Here is a 23,186-nt window from a genome sequence, read left to right as displayed (position 1 = left end):
GGAGGAGAGGGAGGAGGAGGAGGAGGAGAGGGAGGAGGAGGGGGGGGAGGAGGAGGAGGAGAGGGAGGAGGAGGAGGAGGGGGAGGAGGAGGAGGGGAGGAGGCGGAGTATGGGGTGGAGGAGGAGGGGGAGGAGGGGGAGGGGGAGGAGGAGTGAGAGACAAGGAGGGAGGGGAAGTCGAAAACCAACACAACAAAGTGAAAAGAGAAATGAGAAATGGAGTTTTGTAAGTTTCGGGGTTAAATAGCAGAAGTTTCAAAAATTACTCACAGGCGTCCAGAGGACAGAAATCATAATCGAAACAAAAACGGAAGCCGGGTTAAAGGAAAGCAAAAGGCAGCAGGCAGGCAGCGGGGGGCATGAGCCGTAAGGACCGCGCTGGCCAGAAACTCAAACGTGATCCACAACCAAAGAGGAAGCAGCTGCGGGGGAGGGGACGGCAGGCGGGCAGGGGGGCTGGGGGGGGGCAGAGTGGGGAGCCAGAGTAGCTGGGGGCAGTGCCTACTCCTGCCCGGCTCCCCCAGGGGGCTTGGGGACCCCAATGGTGGGCAGGGGCAGAGGTCACAGTGGGGAGGGAGGACCCTGCCTGGCGTGGCTATTTGGTGTGCCCCCCCAGCCCCCACACCGGTCTCCCAGGGGCTTGGGTCAGGGGCACCCGGTGCCACACCCACCTGCCGGTGCGCCATGTGTTCTCGGCCCTCGCTGGGAGAGCGGGACCAGCGTTGGTCCCGGGCCCGGGCCCGGCCATGGTCAGGCCGCTCCTGGGCATAGCGCTCCTTGTCGGAGGGTGGGGGGTGGTGGTGGTGGTGGTGATGGTGCTGCCGATGCTTCCGGTCCTTGGGCCGGCCCCGCTCCTGGTCTCGCTCCTTAGATGGCAGGTCCCCGGACTGGGTGGTCATGCTCAGGTCTGTCCCCAAGCCTGGCCGAGTGGTTGGGGTCAGACAAACAGATGGCCGTGAAGGAGGAGGGGGGTGGGATGTGCGCCCAGGAGGCCACCCAGGGGGTCTGTAGGCTCTAGAGAGGGGCTCCTTCCCCTGGACCGCGGAGGTCTAGCAGCAGCTGGCCCAGCTCGGGGCCCCTTGCTCCTGTCCCCTGAGAGTCCTGTTCCTCATCCAGGCCTCTCCTTCCTTTCTCCCTCAATGTTTGCGCGGCTCTGCTTTATCCACCCCCCCCCTCAACTCTCCTCTGTCTCCTGGGTCCCACGGGGCAGCCCACCTGTGTCCACGTCTGTGTAGCGGCCCAGGGAGCGCTCAGAGGCTCGGTGGCCGCGGTCCCGGCGCCGCTGATGGTGCCGCTGGTTCTCCTCGGGCGGCACCCTCTCCAGGGAGTAGTCGTCCAGGCGCCGGGCCTTGGGGCCCAGCACGGAGGCTGAGCGCTTCATGGGGCTGGTGTCTGAGATGGTCTGGGGGGGTGGACAGGCCAGCGGGCCAGGGTCAGCGGCCTGCACCAAGGGGTCCCGGTCTGTCCTGCCCCATCAGCCCTCAGTGACCGGGTGTGACCATCTGGGGCAGAGTCCGCGTGGGCCATGGGGCTCGGCTTCTGATCCACCAGGGTCCCAGGACATCTCTGCCTCCTCCCAGGCTGGGCCCAGGGTCCGGCCAGAGGGCCCTATCCGATCCCCACCCCCAATCCCGCTGCTTCTCAGGACCACCCCTGGGAGGTACCACCCAGCCCTGGGCGTCCAGCCATGGACAGGCAGGTGAGCTGAAGGGGACAGCTTTCCCCATCCAGAGTGCCACGTGGGGGCACAGGGCAGTAGGGCCCTGCGCTCACTCCTGCCTACTCTCCTCCTACAGCAGAGGTCAGGCCTCCTATGTGCTTGGGGCGCCCAGTATCCCAGCTCACTGTCCTTCTTCGGCCTAGCTGGGACCGGGCTTTCCTGGTCACCCAAGTCTGGCTCCTATACCAGCCCTTGACGGGTTGCCCTGCATCTGAGACCCTGGGGGGACCCGCTCCTCTTGGCCTGCAGCTTGGGAGCCTGCACAAGCTGTGCCCACCGGGGTCAGACCCTGGAGAGGGGCCTGGGGTTCTCTGCTGCCAGAAGAGGAGAGGAGGAAGACCACACCCAGTGCTGGACTGGCTGAATGGCCAGTGGCCCTGCAGTTTTAAGGGACATAGGGCTTCGGCACCAGAGGGTCAGGGGTGGGTGAGGGGAACGAGCCTCTGAAAAGGAGTGGGTCAGGCGGTGCAGCAGATCAGGCTTCTTAGAAGGATGGCACCTCCTGGCTCGGGGGGGAGGGGGGAGGGGGCTTTGGGGAGAAGATGGGGGAGTGGGGGGGCAGTCCCACTCCCCCCGGCAGGGCACACAGAGGACACAACATACAAGGATGGGGCTTCATGGGGGAGGGGGGTGCAGTCTGCAAAGAAAGGGTGGGGTCCAAGGGGTGGAGAGATGACAGGACTCCCACGAGGGGGGGTGGGCGGGAAGAGGGGGCCGGAGCCCAGCTGGGAGGCGGGCGGCGCGGTACATACACTGAGGTTATTCCCACGTGGCCGGCCCCTTCTCCTCTGTCACAGCCCCACGGGATGGTGCACACAGAAAAACAGAAAGAAGAAAATAAATATAAAAGCCAAGAGGGAGAGTGAGAGGTGGTACATGGAGATGCCAGGGTTGGGGAGAGGAACCTGGGCAGTGGAGGGGGAGAGCAAGGGAGGCAGGGAAAGAGGCTAAAGTCCCTGGTGCGTAGGTGACCCCAGGCCCGGCTGGCCAGCCTCCCAAGGGCACAGAGGAGACAGACAGGAGACACCACAGACAGACAGATGGCAGGGGCACGAGACCGACAGATGGGATGGCGTGGCCACAGGCCCCTGGCCCTGGGCTCTGCCTCATGCAATGCGCCCCAGCCCTGGCTCCGGCTGACACTCAAAGCTTGGGGAGGGGGTGGCCATCAGCCAGCTTGTCTGGACTCTCTCTTGGGGCCCAACAACTCCGTCCTGGGGGTGGACGGGGGGGGCGGCGCTGACAGCCACATGCAGCTAGGTGCCCCCCAACCCAAGTTCTCCGCAGCCAGAGGCCAGGTCTCTGAGCCACCGTGGCCCAGCCAGGCACAGCACAGCCTTCACCCCCCGTGCAGACGCCCAGGCACAGCACACGGGAAGCCCGCCCCAGCCAGACATGCCACCCTGCCTCTCAGGCTGGGCGGGCAGCCAGCCATGCTTCTGGCTTCTGGTCCCTCTGTCCCCGCGAGCCTGGGGCAGTGGGATCCCGTGCCCTCCCCCCCCCAAAACTAACCAAGTGGGCGCTGCAGCTCAGCCACACACAGGCACACGCCTCTGTCCCTCCCCAGTGGCCCCCACAAAGACCAGACGGGAAATACAAACCCCAGCTGCCCCCAGGCCCACCCCAGACTCTGCTACCAGGTCCTAGGACCTGCCAAATTCCCGATAGCAGAACTGTGTGCATGCGTGTGCGTTCGCGTATTGCTGTACGAGCACATACGTCCGTGTAGTGCGTGTGCGTGTGCATGTGCGTGCATGCCTGTGTGTGTGTTCCTGATTGCAGCTCACCGGGCCCTGACACATCACCTCCCCCCCACACCCCCACGTGTCCTCCACATCCTCTTGCCTTGGCATCTCCAAACCGGGTAGATGGAAAGCACTTGGCAGGGACGACTGTATCCTGCCCCAGGGGAGCCCCTGCCCCTCTCTGCCCGCCATCAGGGAGAAGGTAAGAGGGCCAGGCCTTCCAGGCACTCCAGTGTGGGCCTGCCCCCTGCTGCTGAGGCTGCAGGTGGCCCCACCCCAGCAGGGGTCACAGAGGAAAGAGATGCCCTGGGCTGCGTGCTGGAGCCCAGGGGCCTGAGTTCAGCCCCAGGGGGGTGGCTGAAAGCCCTCACCTGGTTCTCCGCGGGGAGGCGGGGCATGGAGGCAGCCCGGGCCTGGCCTTCCGTGGGGAGGTAGTGCTCACTGTCCGAGTAGCCATCTCGGCCCATCTCTCGCAACTCCACAGACTGCGGGGGCAGAGGGCAGGGCCAGGTGAGTCCTGTGGCCTGTCGGGCCCCAGGGGTGGCCTGGTGTGGGTGTGGCTGCGGCTGTAGGGCCACATCCTTCCCTCCTGTACTGCTTGTGCCTGGGAGTTGGGAGGCGGTGGGGGGGCGGGGGGGGACAGAGGCACCTGGGAGTTGGGCTGGCTGTTGGGCATGTCGGTGGGAGGTCCCCGCTCTGGGCTCCACGTTCCTGTCTTCTGGAACATCTCCTGGGCTCGCTGGGTCACCCAGGACGGGCTCTCCTTGATACCAATTTCATGAGCCATCCTGTGTTGGGGGACAGAGGGCAGGGTGGCCGTGGGCGCTCCAGGGGTGTCCGCACTGGGGAATGGTGCCCCTGCCCTTCCATCCCCACCTCCTTGCCAGAGCCACACTCACAGGCTTCCACCTGGGTCCAGCTGGGAGGAGGGGAGGGCGTTCTGGCCGGGCCCCCCCTCCTGTGTTGGAGACGGGGGCTCCATGCGCTGGAACATGAGTGGGGTCCGGTTCTGGAGAGGCAGAGAGCAACGTGCGGGCACGGGGTAGAGAGGCACAGGGAGGAGGTTGGGGAGGGTGTTCAAGGCTCAGGGTCTGGCCAAAGCTGCAGCTAAGAGACAGCCGGGAGGTTGTGCAGAGGACGCTCAGCACTCCCCCTGCCCCCTCAGCCCCCCAGCCCAAGTCATTCTTGACACCCCCGACACACACATACACACACACACACGCTCTCACACTCAGGTCCGATCCATCAGCCAGTCCACTAGACTCCTCCTTGCAAGTCCGTGCAGAAGAGGATCACTTCTCACCCAGGTCTGGCCCCACGGCCTCACCGGGACCAGGCCATTCGCCTCCTCCCAGGTCTCCCTGCTCCAGCCCTTACCTGCCATGGCCACCAGAGGGCGCCAGCGATCACCTGAGTGTGGTCACTTCCCTCCTCTAAGAGGAGCTGCCCCGGTTCCCCTCTGACCCAGAGCAAAAGTCAGAATTCTCCCCAGGGCCCCCAAGGCTCTACACAGGCTGCCCTGTAGCCTCCCCACCCTCATCTCCATTGTTTTTTTTGAACCCACCACCCTGAGTTCAAGACCTGAGCTGAGATGGTGAGTCAGGCGCTTTACAACTGAGCCGCCCAGGCGCCCCCTTCCCACCACTCCTGCTCACTGTGTTCCTCTATATTGGCCCTATCGCTGTTCTCCAAGCTCAAAGGCCTGCCACAGGGCCTCTGCGCTGGCTGTTCCCTCCGCCTGGAGTGCTCTTCCCTCAGATATCTACGTGGCTCACTCCCTTTCCTTTTCTTTTTTTTTTTAAAGATTTTATTTATTTATTTGAGAGAGGCCCTGGAGTCCTGCTTCCCATGGGCCACCAGTTCCCTGTGGGCCTGTCCCAGACGAGGAATGACCATGTGGGCTCTGGTCCATGGCGGGGCCAGGGCCGTGGAGAGGAGAGTGAGAGCACATGAGAGGGGGGAGGGTCAGAGGCAGAAGCAGACTCCCTGCCGAGCAGGGAGCCCGAAGCGGGGCTCGATCCCGGGACTCCAGGATCATGACCTGAGCCGAAGGCAGTCGCTTAACCGACTGAGCCACCCAGGCGCCCACTCCCTTTCCTTTTCTTTCAGGTCTCTGCTCCACATCACCTCCTCAGGGAGGCCTCCCTGATCACCTGTTCGAAACTGCATCCATCTCCCCCAGCACTCCTTCTCACGGCATTTACTGTTTCCTGCCATGTTCGTCATTTATTATGGTTGGCATTTCCCCAACTGCAGTGTCCGCTCCGCAGGGATGCCGGTCTGTTTTGCTCACAGCTGCACCCCCAGGGCTGAGAACAGCGCCTGGCACACAGTAGCTGCCCAATAAGTGTTGGCGGAACAGATGAATTCATCCAGGCCGCCTCCCCGGTGCGGCCCTGCTTTCCGGTGACCTGTCCTGGGTCCTGGCCACACCCCGCTGCTCTGGTTTGTCACTGTGGGGCCCGCAGGGCAAAGGGCACCAGAGAGGAGGGCGCCGGGGCCCAGGGCCGTACCTGCTCCTCGCGCAGGGCCTGCAGCTTCTTGGCCTTGCTCTGCTGGTAGTACTCCATAATCATCATGGCTGCATAGATCTTGCCCACGGTCAGGTCTGTGGCTGGGGGCACAGGGCAAGCTCCCCGTGGGCGGGGGCCCTGGATGCACCAGCCTCGGCCCTGCACCCGCCTCCTCTCCCCCCACCCCCTCCCATCCTGTCAGGGCAGAGCCCAGGGCCCGGCTAGGCGCGGCTCTTACACTTGTGAGGGGTGACCAGCAGGTCCAGCGTCTTCTGGGACAGGTTGGGCCAGATGGCCATCATCTCTTTCCTCAGCTCTGCGTCCATCTGCTGCTTGTCGGCTCCGCCTGCAACGTGGGCACAGAGAGGCCCTCCCTGACTGCCTGCCTGGGTGTCGGCCTCCGGGGCAGATGCAAAGCCAGCAGCTCCTGCCAACTCAGGCCCTGGAGTCCTGCTTCCCATGGGCCACCCGTTCCCTGTGGGCCTGTCCCAGACGAGGAATGACCATGTGGGCTCTGGTCCGTGGCGGGGCCAGGGCCGTGGAGTGGCTGCAGGGTGGCTGGGGGTGGGGGGGGATGTCAGCATCAGGAGGAGCTAGATGGCGCAGGTCCCAACCTGTGTGGCTCAGGTATTAGTCTACCACTGTGTGCCTCAGTTTTCCCATCTGCAGAATGGGACGACAGCAGTAGGACCCACCTCACCGAATGTTTTGAAGATCAAAGCAGTTAATACGTGTGTAGCCTTAGGACGGTGTCTGTCGTAAGATTACTACAACAGCAGCCCAGGGGTCTGAAGGGGCCCGGGGTGAGCCTCGGAGAGGCTGGGCTGTCCCAGAGCAGTCCTGATAGGGGAGGTTTCTCCCTCAACCAAGTCTCCCCTCCCATGGACGTGACCTCCAGCCACTGCTGATCCTTGGTCCTTCACCCCGGCCACGGTGGTCATTAAGGCTCTTTGCCAGCGATTCCTGGTCCCTCGTGCCTGACTACACGGGAGCCTGACTCTTCCTGTCCCTGGGCTTGGCCAGAGGCCATGTGACGAGTTCTTGCCAATGAAGCGTGAGCGCACTGAGCCGCCACTTTGGGGCCAGGGTGTTTAGTGGCCAGTGAGGGATACTTCTGCGTTCTTTTTCCAAAACTCTGTCGCGGTGGCTGGTGAACAGAGGCCCCTGCTGACCCAGGAAGGACACAGAACAGGAGTGGGAAGCAAATCTTAGTCGGCTGGAGACCTCGGGGCTGTTTGTTGCAGGAGCACGTTCTCCTCCATCTTGACTGCTACACCAACTGGGCCCCCACTTCTTCTGTTTCAGACCCTCCAACTCTGGGCACAGGGGCACCTTTCCAAACTTTTACCAGCAGGTATGGAGGGACAGAGCTAGAACAAGGGCCAGAAGGCCCCCGGTTGGGCCAAATATTAACCCTGTGGTTGCTGGACTGTGTTGGGGGGTGTCCAGGAGAGTGGCTGCCAGCCAGCAGAGAAGAGTTTCAGTGTTTTAGCAGCCACCCCCTGGGGCCTGCCGGCTGAGGAGCTGCTCCTAGCCCAGACGTCTGCCAGGCACTCTCTGGAGCGTTCGCTCATCTTCGCCCATGTGACTCTGGTAAAGCTCACAACCCGTTCTGGAGTGAGAGTATCGAGGCCATGTGGGACTGACCTGCCTGGACTAGGACAGGTGCCTCTGCTCAGGGCTCCGTGTCCGCCCCCGCCCCACCTCCACCACCAGGAGGCGCTGGTGGCCGTTCAAGTCAATCCTGCGCTTCCCTGCTCCGAGCCCTCCGCGCTCTGCTGTTCCCCTGGCTCTTGTGATTGCCCAAGTCCTCACCCTGACCCCACAGTTCTTCTACTTCCTCCCTTGCTCACTCTGTTCCAGACACACCGAGCTCGCTGGTCCTCAAACACGCCAGGCATGGTCCTGCCTCAGGGCCTTTGCTCAGGCTATTTCCTTTGCCAGGATCGTTCTTTCTACGAATGTCCACGTGACTCCCTTCCTCACCTCCTTCAGGTCCCTGCCCAAACCCAAACGGGTCTTCTAGCTGGCCTCCCTCCCTGAAACAGCCCTCCCCCATCCTCTTGGATGCCCTTCTCCGCTTTATTTTCCCTTCTTCCTACAAATCACCTCATGATGTTGTTCCCCATCTCACCCACTAGAGGGCGAACTCCCCACCGCTGGCGATGCAGGGGGCTGTGGTCACTTGGGCCAAGCTGCATGGGGGTGGGGCTGATTCGTGGGTCAGGACTCAGGTTGGGAGTTCAGGATTATCATGGGAGACCCTTGGGAAAATCCCCTGTGTAGTTAAACTCTTAAGATCCTTGACGCTAACCTATAGTTTTTCTTTCCTTATGGGAAGCTGCTGGAATTAACAGCTCTGTCCGATGGCCACTGTAGCTAAGTGAGGTGCCCGAGGGCTGTGTGGCTCCTTCTCAGAGACCCAGGAAGGGAAAAAAGAGAACGTGACATTTCCTATTAAAAGTCATTTTCTCCTTCCAGCTTATATGTTTCCTGTCCCTCGTGAAGAAAAGGAACACACCTGTCATCGAGGACTGAATTGTGTCTCCCCCCCCAAATTCCTGTTGGAACCCTAAGCCCCATTGTTACTGCATTTGCAGGTAGGGCCTCTAAGGAGGTAATTAAAGTTACATGAGGTCATAAGGGTGGTCCCTGATCCCAGAGGCCTGGTGTCCCTATAAGAGAGAGGCACCAGGCCATGTGAGGACACAGCAAGAAGGTGGTGACCTACAAGCTGAGGAGAAGGCCTCACCAGGAACCAACCCCACTGGCACCTTGATCTTGGACTTCCAGCCTCCAGAACCGTGAGAAAATAAATTGTTTAAGCCGCCCCATCTCTGGTATTTTGTTACGACAGCCTGAGCAGACTGCTGCGCCCGTTCTTGGCATGTGAATTAGGTAAGGGAGTCTGGGCAGGGTTTCTCAACCTAGTTAGCACCGTGGACACTTGGGGAGGGATCATTCTTGGTTTGGGGGTCGTCCCATGCACTGTAGGGTGGCGAGCAGCCTCCCTGGCCTCCATGTTCTAGGTACCAGTGGCACCTCCTTCCCCAAGTCCTGACAACCAAACCATCCCCAGACATTGCGAAGTGTCCCCTGGGGGACAGAACTGTCCCTTGGTTGAGAACCACCACCTCCAACTGTTTTCTGCTTCAATTCACTGGGGAGTCTCCCATTCGGGATTGTCATTCACATTTAAACAAAGGGAGAACCCTTCGGGGATTTCAAGGTGGCCTCCTGCTGGGGTCCTGGGGCTCCCTCCAGGCTGAAGTTCAGGCTTATTCCTCCTCCACGTACAGGGTTATTAACACCTGGGGGTTGGGTGGGGCAGGACCAGGAGGTCCTCCAGGACGCAGGCAACAGTCACCCACAAACCAGTTGTGTCCCAGGGTTTATCGTCCCGGGGTCCTCCCCTCCCGCCTCCCATTCTGCATGACGCTGGGCTCAGAGTCTGTCCCTGCAAGACATTTGGCAGCATCCCTGGCCCCTACACCCCAGATGCCACTGACACAGATGTGACAACCTCCCAGATGGGACAACCAAAAATGTCTCCAGACTGCCGATGACCCCTGGGGGCAGGACTGCCCCCTGCTGACCTAGGGTTTGCCCCTCCCCCCACCTGAATTCCCAGCCCCCACCCCCCAGCTCTATCTTTTCCACTGCATGCCTCACCTTCCAACACGTTACATACTCCACGTATTTATCATGCTTATTGTTTGTTGCCTGTTTGCCTGAGCGCCATGTGTCTTTCAGGGCTGTGTCCCACATACCAACAACAGGGCTGGGCGCACAGCAGGCACTCAATGAACGTTCTCATTCAGTGAGCCATGGCCAACATGGCCAGCAGTTTTGGGTGGATAGCAACACGCCAGGAGGTCACCCTCTCTGGTGCATGCGGGGCAAAGCCGTTTAGCTCCCACAAGGCCCATCCGAGAACCTTCCAGGATCTGGCAGATCCCAGCTGCAGAGAGAGTCTGGTCTTTGTGGGAGGTTAAAGGGCAGGAGAGTGGCCTTTCAGCTGGTCAGCCATGTGGAGTCCTGAATGAGGCTCCGGGCTGGCCCTGGGTGGGGTTGGCCCGGACGGTGGCCCTTTCTAAGACAATGGCGGAGGCATTCCTGTTTTGGGAAGCTGAGGTCCTCCACAACCACTGGCATGTCAGGGCTGAGGACCACGCGGGAACGGGGGATGCCAGGCAGGTGCAGAGATGTCTGGTACTAGTTGGCTCTGGGTTTATCTTTTTTCCATGCACCCCCCGCCCCACCTGTCTGGGCTGGTAGCGCACGGTGGCTCCGTGTTTCTACAGCTCTCGTGTGCTCTCCGCGGAAGTCTGAGTGGGTTTGGATCTGCTAATTGGGCTTCTGTCTGTTCAGGCGGGTGGTTGGCTCTGCCCTCGAAGCCCGGCCAGGGGGAGCAGGAGGGCAGGGGGGCAATGAAGGGACACAGACTGAGTCCCTTGGAGGGAGAATTCAGGGGTTCAGACACGATATCCAGGAAAAAGAGAAACATGAAGAGAGAAGGATTTTCCCCAAAGATGAGATTCTCCTGGGTGTGGAGAACAGAGGGGTGGGGAGGAGGGAGAGACAGACAGAGGAGGGAGAGGGACAGACTGAGAGGGGACACAGAGGTGAGCAGAGGGACCTGCCCTCTCTCTCCCAAGTATCTAGCTAAGAATGGCCTCCCAATTTTTGGAGGATCTGAATGACTGAGGTTAATCCATTCTCCCATGCTGCCCTCTGCCTGCTGGAAAGGAGCTCAGTATGTTTAGAGGTAAATTGAGCAGATGGACAAAAAAAAGTGTTATACTTTCAGCCCGCCTGAGACTCAAGTCAGCTAAAAAGATTGTGATTGTCATCACTGTTGTAACTGTTGTCCCCAAGCACTCAGCAGACCTTCCTTAACCCCAGAGGCTGGCTCAGCTGTTCCCCGTGGAGCTCTGGGAGGGCCTGGTGCCTTCGCCAAGGTCAGGACGAAGAGAGGTTCCTGGCTCAGAGACGCCGGGGGCATGACCCTCCAGGAACTGAGTAGCGTCTGGAGTATCAGTGACAATAACAACAGCCAAACTCAGGCACATCCCCAGGAGTCTTTGAAATCCTCACATGGGTAATCTGGGGGGTGTCGTGGAGACTGGCCTGACTGGGGTCCCACAGAAGGTAAAGGACCACTCAGCATTCCAAGAAAGAAAGGACTGCTTCCTGACTGGCTCCTGGGAAGTCACCTCTAAATCCTTAGAGTGTCCTGCGTGATGAAAGTGTCTTGGTTTATCTGAGGGCCTTGGGCACACAAGATAGTTTATCCCAACAATGGGATTTATGGTGGGGGCCTTGGGCCGTGTGACCCACCATCAGTGTGACCTCTGGAGGGGCCAGAGTCTGAGTAACTAAGGTCCGCCAGGCCTCCATGGCCAACCTCCAATGCACACTCTGGTCACCAAAGCGCGGGTGGGCTTCTGTGGTTGGCCACACTTCATCTGGGCTGTCACACCCTGTTGCCGAGGGCATCAGTGCTGCCCACGTGACTCACCTGGGAGGGGACACCTGGAAGTCTGCGCCTGGTCTCCCCTGGGCCCTGACCCCTGTGCCTCTGCTTTGCAGATTTTAACCAGTATCCTTCTGTTGTAATAAACTGTAACTGTGGGTCCAACAGGGCCTCTCGGTTCTGAGTTTTTCTAGGGAATCACTGAGTCTGATTCTTGGGTTCCCTCAGGACCCCTGAACAGGTCTCCAGAGAGAAACAGCAGCTGGGTCACAAAGGCATCGCAGACCAAGAGTGGGTGCACTGTTAGATCCATTTTATAGGTATGGGAAGCATGGCAGGCAGAATTCTAAAGCTGCCCCTGCCTCTTGCCCCCCCCCACCCCAGGATTCTGGTTATTCAATCAAATGCTAGTCTAGGGACTGCCGGGAAAGGCTTTTGCAAATGTAATTTAAAGTCCCACGTCAGCTGTAAGATACAGGACTTATCTGGGTGGGCCTGACCTAATCAGGTGAGCCCTTGCAAAGCTGAGTGTTTTCTCCAGCTCGTGGCAGGAGAGGTTAGACAGTTTGGGAGTACAAAAAAGATGAGATGCATCCCTGGGAGCTAAGTGCAACCTCTGGCTGAACCCCAGCAATGAAGCAGGCCCTTAGTCCTACACCCACAAGTGACTGAATTCTGCCCACACCTGAGTGAGCCTGAAAGTACGTTTCCCCCAGAGCTTCCAGAGAAGAGCCCAGCCTGGTGAACAGCTTGATTTTGGCCTTGTGGGACCGTGGAGAGCCCAGCTGAGCTCACCTAGACTTCTGACCGACTGGACTAAAAGCTACTCAGTGGGTGTTTTAAGCTGTTATGTTTGTGGTCATTTGTTACATGGCCTAGCTAGCTAATATGTGGACTGAGGCTTGGAGAGTGTGAGATCACCTGCCCAGGTTTACAGCGAGGACAGGGCAGGGCAGGTGGGCAAGATGAGCCCACAGAACATAACTCTTTTGCTTGATTATAAGAAATCTGCTGCCTGCCCTTTTGCTTCCTCCCCTCCCTGGGCTGGGACCTAGATGAGCTTCGACCACAATGATGAAGAAACAGTCTTGGGAGCGCAGAGCCACAAACAGCCAGAACCTGGGCCCGGATTTCTGCCGTGCACTGAGCTGCCTGGCAGGCCTGAGCCGCTCACCTCTGACTTACTGCATGAGGAAGAATTTCCAGGCTGTGCTGGACAAGGGCCTGATCCCCGCCCCCCACTTCTGCTCTCCCCTGAGCCATACCTTAGCTCTTTCTGATTCTCTCTTGCTATTGTAGGGGGCTCCTTCTGCTCTCTGAACCTTCACCTGCCCGTTTCCTGGCTATGTCTGTCCTCAACCTACTCCCCTCTGCAGGGCACTGTCCCAGTGGAAGCTGCTGACTTCCCTCCTGAAAAACCTTCCACCTCCCCAGCAACTTCTGGCCTTGCCTCCTCTTCGCCCTCTTCCCCTCGGGACCCTGGAAGGAATGCGGGTCCCTGAAGTTCCGTCTTCCTTCCTCTTGACCTCCCGGTGGCTTCAGCTGGTAGAGCCCTGACCTCTCTCTTTAGCCACCCCCCCCCCCCCCCCCCCCCCCCCCCCCCGGGCGCCCCCCCCCGCACCCCCCCCCCCCCCCTCTTTCGCCCCCCCCCCCCCCCCGATTTCCAGCCCAGTGCTGGACGATGCGCTCAGCCTTCTGTCAGCCCCCTTGCCCCCCGACGACCCACGTGCACCTCTCTCTCTGCCCTGCTGTCCCATAGGCTGCCAAGTCACATCGGGTTTACTGTCAGGCCTCCAAACCCCATTCCAGGTGGTGGGGGGGGCCTGACCCCTCCCCCAGAGCTGCCTGTCACAAAATCCACCGTCACTCTTAGTCCTTGTCTTCCTTGGCTGCTGGGCGGTGCCTGACATGCTGGAGACATTCTCCAGAAGCCCACACCACCCTGGCCTTCACTCACCTCCCTGGTTGCCCCTTGTCTGTCGCCTCTAACCCTGCGGTGGCCCCGGGCTGTCTTGGCGGGGGGGGGGGGGTTTCTCAGCTCACACTCATCTCCTTGGAGAGCTGGTCTGTCTCCTGTCAGCGTCTGATGCCTCCTGACTTTTCACCTTCAGCCCAGCCAGGAAAACTCATTCCCTCGCCTCCTTCAGATCCTTCCTGGGGAGGCATCCCCCACTGGACGTATAAGCTGGAGAGTCCCCTGCCTACTGTGTCTCCAGGCCGACACTGACCTCCTGCCCTTCCTTCGCCCCGAACCTACCCCTCCCACCTTTCCCTTGTCTCCGGCAACAATAGCTATGTCCTTCTTGTGGTAAAGCCCCAACCCCTGGGGGTGGACTTGACTCCTCTCTTTCTTTCACCCCCTCCATCGGCCATTGGCTGGGTCAGCTCCCAAGAAATATCCAGAACCGGAACAGTCCATATCCAGAGTCTAGTCAGCCGTCCTGCGTTCCCCTGGATTATGTCAGTGGCCTTCACTGTGACCTCCTCCCGTTCAAACATGAATCCGGTCAGGCGCCCCCTCGCTCAGAGAGCGAATCGGTTCAACACAGCGGTGGATAGCCTCCTACCTCAGGGCCTTTGTACCTGCTGATCTCTCTGCCTGGAGCACTTTCTCCCCAGGGGTCCACATGACTCCTTCAGACCCTCCCCGGGGAAGCCCCGTCCACTGCAAGAGGAAGCCCCCGTGCCCCGACACTGAGAGCAGTGCCCGTCGCACAGGAAGCATGCGCGGATGTTTGCCGAGTGAGCGGGTGGCTGGGAGGAAGATCAGGACCCGGCAGCCGCGCCCCTGGTTTCTGGTGGCAAGTGGGATCCCTGGCTGCCCACGGCTTTCCCCTCCCAGGCCCCAATTTCATCCTGTCCTACCTCTCTGTTCCCGTCCCTGCCCTTACCCTTGGCGATCTTGATGTCCAGGGCTGTGCGGATCAGGGCCATGAGGGTAGAATTGAAGTGGACGGTGTTGTCGTCGGCCACAGGCAGATCCATGCGAAGGAGCCTCTACAGAAAACCCAAGGCGGGGCCAGTCATTGGCAGGCACCCCCTCCCGGTCCCCCGTGCACCAGACCCACACTACCCAGGGAGCCCCAGGAAGAACTCTGAAGGCGGTGGCTAAGGTGGCCCCCACTCACAGGTTACCTGTCCCCTGCGCTCTGTTTACCGATTTCCCTTGGTGGCCTGCGGGGAGAGCTCTGGGGCTCTCCTAGGCCACCAGGCTCTGCCCTCCCCTCTCCCGCACGCTGGACCCCCAGATTTCCCAGGTTGGCCCAGACCCTTCCTTGCCCTGCCCCAGAGTTCTTCTGGATGGCTCCATGCCATTCCGACCCCAAAGAAGCAGAGCGCAAGGCGGATCGCAGCAGATCATGCAGCAGCCAGGCACAGGGGTCCACGGCCACGGCCGCCGGGGGGGCCGCCAGCTCCCACCTCCACCCGTGGCTCGGCCCAGACCAGACCAGATGGGCACAGACCACGTCATTCCTCTGAGAAGCAGGAGGCAGGCGTCCCCCGCTGACGGGGCGGCCCCTCGCGGACATGCAGCGAGGCCGTGACACACAGAACAGACGGGGGACAGGGGCGCGCATGCAGACGGAATCTCGAGACTCATTCATAGCCCCGTGGAAAGTGTTTCTCAGGGGCATGTCCAGATCTTGGCTCTGTGCGATGGCAGGGGGAAGGGTGAGGGGGCATTCCCGTGGCCCAGGGAAGAAAAGACTCCCCATGTCCCAAGCAGGGGCTCTGCTCCCCCATGCTTGGTGATGTAGGAGAGGATGCTGGACTGGTGGGCACCAGCCCAGGCTGAGGTGGCATGGAGATGGGGGTTGAGGGTGAGTTAGGCGCTCACTAGGGGATTCAGACACACGTCAGCAGGAAACAGAGCTGGAGATGGGGAGAGGGATGGCAAACCCAGAACAGAACACAAGAGAGGGATTGGGGCAGGGCAGGGAGGGAGGTGGTAGGCAGAGAAACACACACAGACTGGGCTGCTATGCACAGCTGTGCAGGTTGTGCACTGCACAAAGGGTTCACCGTCTTAGAAATCATGGATTTGTATATTTAAATGACAACTTTCCAGCTGATAACAAAGAAGTTTCTTGTTTTTGCCAGATGGGTGGATTACAACAATTTTCCAACAGATGAAATGTTCTGTGGAAGGGGTGTCCTTTTCAAATTTGCACAAAGGTGCCTTATGGACCCCTGGCGGCCCTGCACAGAGACCAGGAACGGAAGGGGGGTCATGCTCTCTCTCTCACACACACACACACACACACACACACACGCACGCACACGCACACATGCACGCAGACAAGCAGAGACAAGAGAAGGTACAAAAGGAAAGCTAGAGTAAGGACAGGTGCTAGGAGAGGCTTGTCAAAGATGCTGGTGGAACAGCCTCTTCCCAGTCTTGACTGGAAAGGAGGAAGAGGAGGAATGAGGTTGCAGGGGGATGGAAACTCGAGACAGGAAGGAACGGCATTAACAGAAGGGGAGAGAGGACTCTCACAGACACAGGGTGGGGGCCAAGCTGGATGGGAGAATAGGACGATGGGGCAATTTTCTGGTAGAGGGGGCGGCAATTTTAAAGGTCATCCCTGAACTTCTCGTGGATGAGCTGGAGGGAACAGAGCATCTGTCCTTGGGTGCCAAGGGAGATTCCGGGACAGGGGTCTGGAGGGGTGGCCCAGCCCAGCCGCCTAGCGGCAGGACCCCTGCTCCTTCAGCCAGCATGCACCATCCCCCGGTCGGCCATGGTGCCTGCCCGCCCCAGGCCCCCGCCAAGGCAGCGTGCATGGCCTGCATCAGGGTGCCACGGTCCAGGGGTCCAGCTGCGGCCTGCCTGCCCACTCTGGAACAATGGAGAGGCATGTTGGGGTGTCTGGGGGGGAATGGGTGGCATAGGGGTGGGGGCTTGGAAGCAACTTTTGGGGGGGGAGGAGAGGCTCCGGGTACTCCTTGGGAGGTCTCGAATCCCCTAAGGCCCTAGGTCAGAGATCAGCTTCAGGTGTATATGGGGGGGGCACTGGATCTGGGGGCACAAGATACAAAAGATGGGGGGCAGGGCCTCGCCTTTTTGGGGTCAAAGCCCACCCCCCCAGCCGCGAGGTACCTGCCCCGGTCTGGGCCTGGGCGCGGGGGCCACTCTGGGTGGGCAGAAAGGAGGCGAGGTGGCATTTCCTCTGAAGCATGTTCATGTCCAATTTGGTTCCGAGGGGACTGGGGCTCCCCTCCCCCTCCCCCCCGGCGTATTGGCCATAATGGAGTCTCAAAACACCAAGACACACTCATCAGAAAAGACGGACACAGTGTGCTGCTTAGAGTCAAGGGACGGTCATGATCCATTTACTCGAGGAGGAAAGGGGAAAAAAGAAAAAGAAAAAGAGAGAAAAAAAAAAGAAGAAGAAGAGTAACTCTGGAAAAAGAGCTCGGCTGGTTGTTCCTGGTCAGCGCTGAAAAATCCCCAGTGCCCGACGCCGGTGGTCGGCAAGGGTAGACTACCTTGTAAGCCACTCTGGCCGGACACTTCTTCCCCAGACCCAGGGGCGGAGACATGTGTCTCAGCATCTGATACATGTCCGGGTAAGGCATGCGGCCCCTGGCAGCACCGAAAACAAAACGGGGTGGGAACGGAGAACCAAAGGAAGGGGTCGGTGGAGGAAGAGGGAGAAACGGAAGAGAAGGGAAAAAAAAAAAAAAAAAACCAAACCAAAAAAAAAAAAGAAAAAAAAAAAACCAACCAAACCAAAAAAACCATACGAGCCGAAAAAATAGAGAGAGAAAGATGCAGAGAACAATAAAATAGGTGTTTTAAATAAATGGAAAACAGGAGGAAAAAAATGGAAGAAAAGGTCATTAAAAAAAGATTATTTCACTGCTCATGAGCAGGGAGAGAGAGAGAGAAAAGAGAAAAGTCAGATTCAATTTTGACTTTGAGCTATGGTTCTCGTGGGACTTGGAGGACAGGTGGGGTCTCATTTTGGAGGGCCTGGCACAACGCTCTGGCTCAGTGTTCTTTTAAAAATTGGGTCAAGTTCTCTGGTTTGGCTGAGGCTGGTCTCTGAGGGGGCCTAGACAGGGAGGCGGGGGCCGGGGCAGCGGGAGGAGGGCTGGGGGCTTTGGGAGGCAAAGGGTAGAGGGGGAGAGAGTGGAGGTGATGGGGGGGTCAATGCACAGTTCTGACCCCCCTTGATGTGTCTGATTTGGGGTGCCGTTGAGACCCTGGGATGGGCAGCGTCAGCTAAGAGCAAGCAGAAATGGCTGAAGGGAACAGAGAGGTATGTCCCATGCTTCATCGAGTCTACGTGACTGCATTCTGTTGGCTAAGAATTCTCTAGTTTAATGCAAGAAAGAGAGATGGCTCTGTTTTTTAGATATATATATATATATATATATATGAAATATATATATTGAAGAACCCCAAGCCACACTCATTCCATGGATGCTAGCAGGTTTTAGTGGAATTCAAACCTTGCAAGCAACCCTATGAGGACATTTCTTGCCTAAGCCGAGAGGGGGAGATATCACGCGCAATAAACTGTACATATCCTTATAATGAATCCGACCACTGAAAGGAGAAGACAGGGGTTAGTGGAGGCAGGGGTCAGGCTGCGCTCACGGGCTGGCTCCCCGCGCACGCAGCAAGGTCATGATGCCAGGGGCTGGGGACCCCTGGCTTTGAAGGGCTGGGGGAGACTCAGGGATGAGGGAAGGTCCCTGAGCTGTTCCCAGACAGACTGGGGGCAGAGGGTCTCGGTTGGGGTGTGGGAAAGCTCTGGGCCGAGGGGTGGGGGGGCCCTCCCAGGGCCTAGGGCTCTCTCTGTATCTCCCTTCTCCATAATCTACATGGACTACACTGTGGGGAGGGGGAGCTCGAGGAATAGAGGATAGGGGGACAGCATCCAACTGCTATGACCTAAAATCAAAAGAGGAAGAGTTAGGAACCAGCCAAAAGTCAAGCTCCCAGACCCATGGCTCACCCCAGCCTCTCAGTCTCGTGGAGGACTTGTCTGGGGCTGCGGGAACAGCAAAGATGGACTCCTCCCCGCCTTTCTCCTGAGGCCTCCCTTCCAGCACCCAGGCTGCCAAGGGCCCCCATTAATGCTTTCCCAGGCCCCAAGCCCAGCTCGAACTAGCCTCTTCAGTTAGTAGTTGGTGGGCGCCAAGGTTTGGGATGGCTCCTCTGAGCAGCTTCATGCTGCTCCCCACGTGCACAGGGTGGAGAACGACCCTCTGGAACCACCACCTGTCAGTCCGTCAGGAGCACTCTGGTGCCCAAGGGTAGAAGAGCTCGCTCCCTTTGCGACCGTGACAATGCAAGAAACCCTGAGGCTCTGTGTCTTCGGCCCTGGTCTCCTTCGATCACTGTCCAGCACCACTCTGATCTCCCGGCCAATCTCATCTGCCAAGGGAGCTAGGCCGGCCCCGTTCCTATTGCTCCCAGGACAGCAGAGGCTGAGAGGCCTCTGGCTTCCTCCCCGGGGCCTGGTTAGCTTGTCCTCGCCATCCAGAGGCCTCTCAGTGAGGGGGACACAAAATCCTCAATGCTTGATTCCTTTCCTCATCGCCCAGAAAGCCCGGGCCTTGGGCAGGTGGCCCCCAACCACTTCACCTGTAGTGTGTGAGGGCGCTGATTCTCCTCTTTTTCCTCCAGGTTGACCACTCGGAGATTCTCAGCTAGCGGGACCCAATGCCCCAAAGTCTGGGGCCTGACCTAGCCTCGTGGGCCCTAGTGCCAGAGAAGGGTGGGCAATGTGGCTGGAAGGTGCGGATGACTCCTTACCATGCGGCGGGGTCGTACTCGGCCCAGACACGCACGTACTCATCCAGGTGGTGGGGCCCCAGGATGGAGGAATCTCGGGTGAGGTACTCAAAGTTGTCCATGATGACGGCGACAAAGAGGTTCAGCATCTGTGGAGACCCCGGGGGCCGAGAGGGAGTGGGGGAGAGCGAGACATACCCAAACACACATACGCGGAGGCCCGGAGAGAGAGGGAGGGAGAGGTGAGATGGGGAAAGGGAGACAGAGAAAGAAAAAGATGGGGGGATGGGGAAGAGAGACACACACTCACACAAGGAGCCCCAAAAACATGCCGAAATGGAGATGGGACAGAGAGACAGAGACAAAGACGGAGACAGAGAAATACAAAAAGACAGAGACCAGTAGTGATGGACAGAGACAGAGCAGGAGAGAGAGGGGGGAGAGGCTACATGAAATGGGGGCCAAGCCCAAGGGGCCGCCATGACCCAAATCTCCCCACACCAGTCCCCCAACGAGGCCAAAGTCAGTGCTCCATGTGGGTTGTATTCCCAGCCCCAGCACAAAGTAAGCAATCGGCAACTATTTCCTGGATGGATTGATGGACGGACGGACAGATGAATTAATTTTCTTGCCCTCATCTACACCTGGTAACACCTTTTCATGTGTTCTTCTAGCCCTCGGTACACAGGGAGCTTGCATCATTTTGCCTCCAAGCCTTTGCAAATGTTCCTCCCTTACTGAACATTGTGATTTGTCTCCTCCCGGGTAGCAGCATCCGGGGAACCCTCCTCCTTCCCACGTAACAGGCTGTAGCTGGGTGTGGCCGACCCCTACTTTCTGGCTTCCCAGGCAGCGGTCATACAACCGAAGGCTGTGATTGGTTAAGGGGGGCACACAACCACAGGAAACCATCACCGTCTGCAAGTGTCCTGGGGCCGCAGACAGCCATGGTGCCAGGGGCAGCGGGGTGGGTTGATCCACCCTCCTTTCCTTTTAATTCCCGCAGCCAGGAATCCTTGGTGACTCCAGGGTTCTCTAGTTCTCTTTCAACCCCATGTAGCCAATCCCTGTATTAAGTCTCCTCTGCTTACAATATCTAGAGAGTTTCTGTTCTTCTGACTTCGCTCTGACTGCTCCAGGAAGAAGAGGGGGGCATAACTAGCATCCTGTGTAACCAGCCGGGCCAGGGGACCAGCTCTCAGCTCCGCTAGTTTTTCTCTCAGTAAAACCCAGCCATTCTCAGATGGGGGAGATTCTGTCCTTCCCCCCAACCCCGGGGGCACTGTCAATGTCGGGAGGCATGTTTGCTTATCACACCTGAGGGTGGAGGTCAGGGATGCTGCTAAACACACTGCAGTGCACAGGACAGCCCCCCTGCCCCCCCACCCCGAGAACGAGCCAGCCCCAGATATCAACAGTGGGAACATTGAGAATCCCTGGTTAACCTAATCCCCAGCCGGCTCAGAGATGCTCTGGAGGGAGCAAATCTGTGACACAGCCATATTCTAGAGAAACCTCTGCCCCGGAGTGGGAGCCAGGTCAGAGAGGCCTCCCCTCCCCGCTCCGCCCCCCATGTGCACAGACTCACCAGAAATGAGCACAGGAAGATGAAGGAAACGAAGTAAAAATAAGCAAATTCATTGCCACACTCGGCAGTCAGGATGCCAGAGTTCTTATCACATGGCTTCCCGCTGAGGCAGGAAAGCATGATGTTGTGCCAAGCCTCCCCGGTAGCACTTCTGAGGAACGGAGAGGGGACATCATCAGGGACCTGGGCACCCAGCCCTGGACACTAATATCCTTCGAGGATATTAGCACGGGGCTCTGGAGTTGGACTGGCATGAGTTCAAGTTCTAGGTACGCCACCTTTTCTCTCTGGGAACTCAGAGAGGTGATTCTCATCCTTTAGCTGTGCATTAAAGTTCACGGTGGGGGGGGCGGGGCTTTAAACAATGCTGATGCCGAAGTCCCACTCCCGCAGGCTTGCTTTCAGTTGGTCTGGGGTGGGGTCTGGGAATATAGGTAGGTATGTCTTAAAAGCTCCCGTTCCTCCAGGCAATAATCATCTCTTACTTCCTTCTCCCTAGGTCTCTCTGCTCCAGGCACACTGGGATCTCACTGTCTCCAAACATGTTGGCCATGCTCCTGCCTCAGGGCCTTTGCACTTGCTATACCTTCTGCCTGGCCTGCCCTTCTTCAGATATCCACGTGGTTCCCTCCCTCACCTATTTCTCTCATGTGTCACCTGCCTCCAGGGAGGCGTGACCTACCAGCACTCCATTCCTTTAGATGTTGTTGCTAAATTAAAAAAAATTTTTTTCTCATCCCCAAGTATGCATAACATAAGATTTATCATTTTAGGGGTCCCTGGCTGGCTCAGTCGGTTGAGTGTCTGCCTTCGGCTTGGGTCATGATCCCAGGATCCTGGGATCTAGCTGCGCTCTGGGCTCTCTGCTCAGCTGAGAGCTTGCTTCTCCCTTTTCCTCTGACTGTCACTCCACCTGCTTGTGCTCTCTCTCTCTGTCAAATAAATAAATAAAAATCTTAAAAAAAATTGATTATTTTAACTATTTTTAAGGGTAAAGTTCAGTGGCATTCAGTACATTCACAATACTGTGCACCCATCACCACTGTTTACCTCCAGAATCTTTCATCCATCCCAGTCATGCAACCCCTGGCAATCTCTAGTCCACCTTTTCTTCTCTATGGATTTGCCTGTTCTGGGCACCTCATATAAGTGGAATCATACATTATTATTTTTTTCTTTTTTTTTTTTTCAAAGATTTTATTTATTTATTCATGAGAGAGAGAGAGAGAGGCAGAGGGAGAAGCAGACTTCCCGCAGAGCGGGGAGCCCGATGCGGGACTCGATCCCAGGACTCTGGGATCATGACCTGAGCCGAAGGCAGACGCTTAACCATCTGAGCCACCCAGGCGCCCCTGGAATCATACATTATTTGTTCTTTTGTGCCTCCATTTCCCTCTTAACCTTGAATTTTATCCCCTTCCTGCACTCTCCATCATTAGCTTACTGATTGCCTTTCTCCTCCGCAGGAATAGAAGCATCTGGAGGGCACAGAATATCTCTTTCTGCTTTGTTTACAGTACCTTCAGCAATGCCTGGCACACAGTGGGTGCTCAATAAACCTATGATGAATGAATGAAGGAACTCTAATGTGCAGCCAGGATTAAGAATCAAGCCTCAGGTCTATTAGCCTCAACTTCCTCACCTGTCAGATGGGGTTGCCAAGAATCCCCACCTCACAGGATGGTCAGGAGGATTCAGTGAAGTAATGCCTGAAAATGCCTTCTATGCCTGGATCCCAGGACCTTTAGCTTCTGCCCAGCCAGGGTCCCTGGGGCCCCCACAAACCCATCCCAAGCCTCACTGGAACAGAAGGAAGACAGCACGCCCCCTACAGGAAGAGGAAGGAAAGGACACGCCCCCTACGGGAAGAGGAAGGAGAGGACACGCCCCCTACAGGGAGAGGACACGCCCCCACCAGAAGAGGAGCATGAAAGCACGTGCTCCCGCTCACCTGAAGAGAAGCATGAGGGCCTGGAAGAAGGTGCGAAAGTTATTGTGCTCGGTGATTTGGAACTCATCCTCATCACTGTCCTCATCCTCCACGTCGATGCCGATGTTGCCAAACACCTGGGGAATCGGAGGGTGATGACCAGGGGCAGCCATGCCCCCAGTGGCTTCAGGGAAACTCCACTCAACCATCATGGCTCTCTCTCCAAACTGGGTTCCCCTGACCCACCCCTGCCTCAGGACAGTGGCCTTCCCAGGGAGGGCTCTAGGGACACTAGGGGACTGGCACTCACCTGCATCCCGATGATGGCGTAGATAAAGAAAAGCATGGCAATCAGCAGACAGACATATGGCAGGGCCTGGTGGGAAAGAAGGTAATGAAGGAGAGTGCCAGGGGGGCTTATTACCCCCACCATTTCCCTCCCTTGTCCCAGCGCTCTGCCCCAT

General features: G+C 58.2%; 1 protein-coding gene across 2 annotated transcripts in view; it reads right to left on the bottom strand.

The window, feature by feature from the left end:
• CACNA1A (calcium voltage-gated channel subunit alpha1 A) overlaps positions 1–23,186 on the bottom strand; it is a 213,900-nt gene that overhangs the window by 1,977 nt on the left and 188,737 nt on the right. Inside the window, exons 33-46 of one of the 2 annotated variants that reach the window (XM_034998421.1) lie at positions 23,033–23,098; positions 22,744–22,859; positions 20,793–20,943; positions 19,226–19,353; positions 17,914–18,010; positions 14,346–14,451; positions 6,217–6,324; positions 5,979–6,079; positions 4,365–4,474; positions 4,115–4,253; positions 3,837–3,950; positions 2,473–2,508; positions 1,216–1,402; positions 672–919 (exon numbers count right to left, since the gene is read on the bottom strand). In XM_034998421.1, coding sequence (XP_034854312.1) covers positions 672–919; positions 1,216–1,402; positions 2,473–2,508; positions 3,837–3,950; positions 4,115–4,253; positions 4,365–4,474; positions 5,979–6,079; positions 6,217–6,324; positions 14,346–14,451; positions 17,914–18,010; positions 19,226–19,353; positions 20,793–20,943; positions 22,744–22,859; positions 23,033–23,098 — 1,707 coding nt within the window. Of the gene's footprint in view, positions 1–671; positions 920–1,215; positions 1,403–2,472; positions 2,509–3,836; positions 3,951–4,114; positions 4,254–4,364; positions 4,475–5,978; positions 6,080–6,216; positions 6,325–14,345; positions 14,452–16,944; positions 17,042–17,913; positions 18,011–19,225; positions 19,354–20,792; positions 20,944–22,743; positions 22,860–23,032; positions 23,099–23,186 lie in introns of both variants that reach the window. The other variant, XM_034998422.1, reaches the window with a different exon arrangement.

This window comes from Mirounga leonina, unplaced genomic scaffold (genome assembly GCF_011800145.1).
Source record: "Mirounga leonina isolate KUSES-001 unplaced genomic scaffold, KU_Mleo_1.0 Mir_94, whole genome shotgun sequence".
NCBI lineage: Eukaryota > Metazoa > Chordata > Mammalia > Carnivora > Phocidae > Mirounga > Mirounga leonina.
Note: the sequence above shows the minus strand (reverse complement) of the source record. Positions and strands in the feature narration are given on the sequence as shown.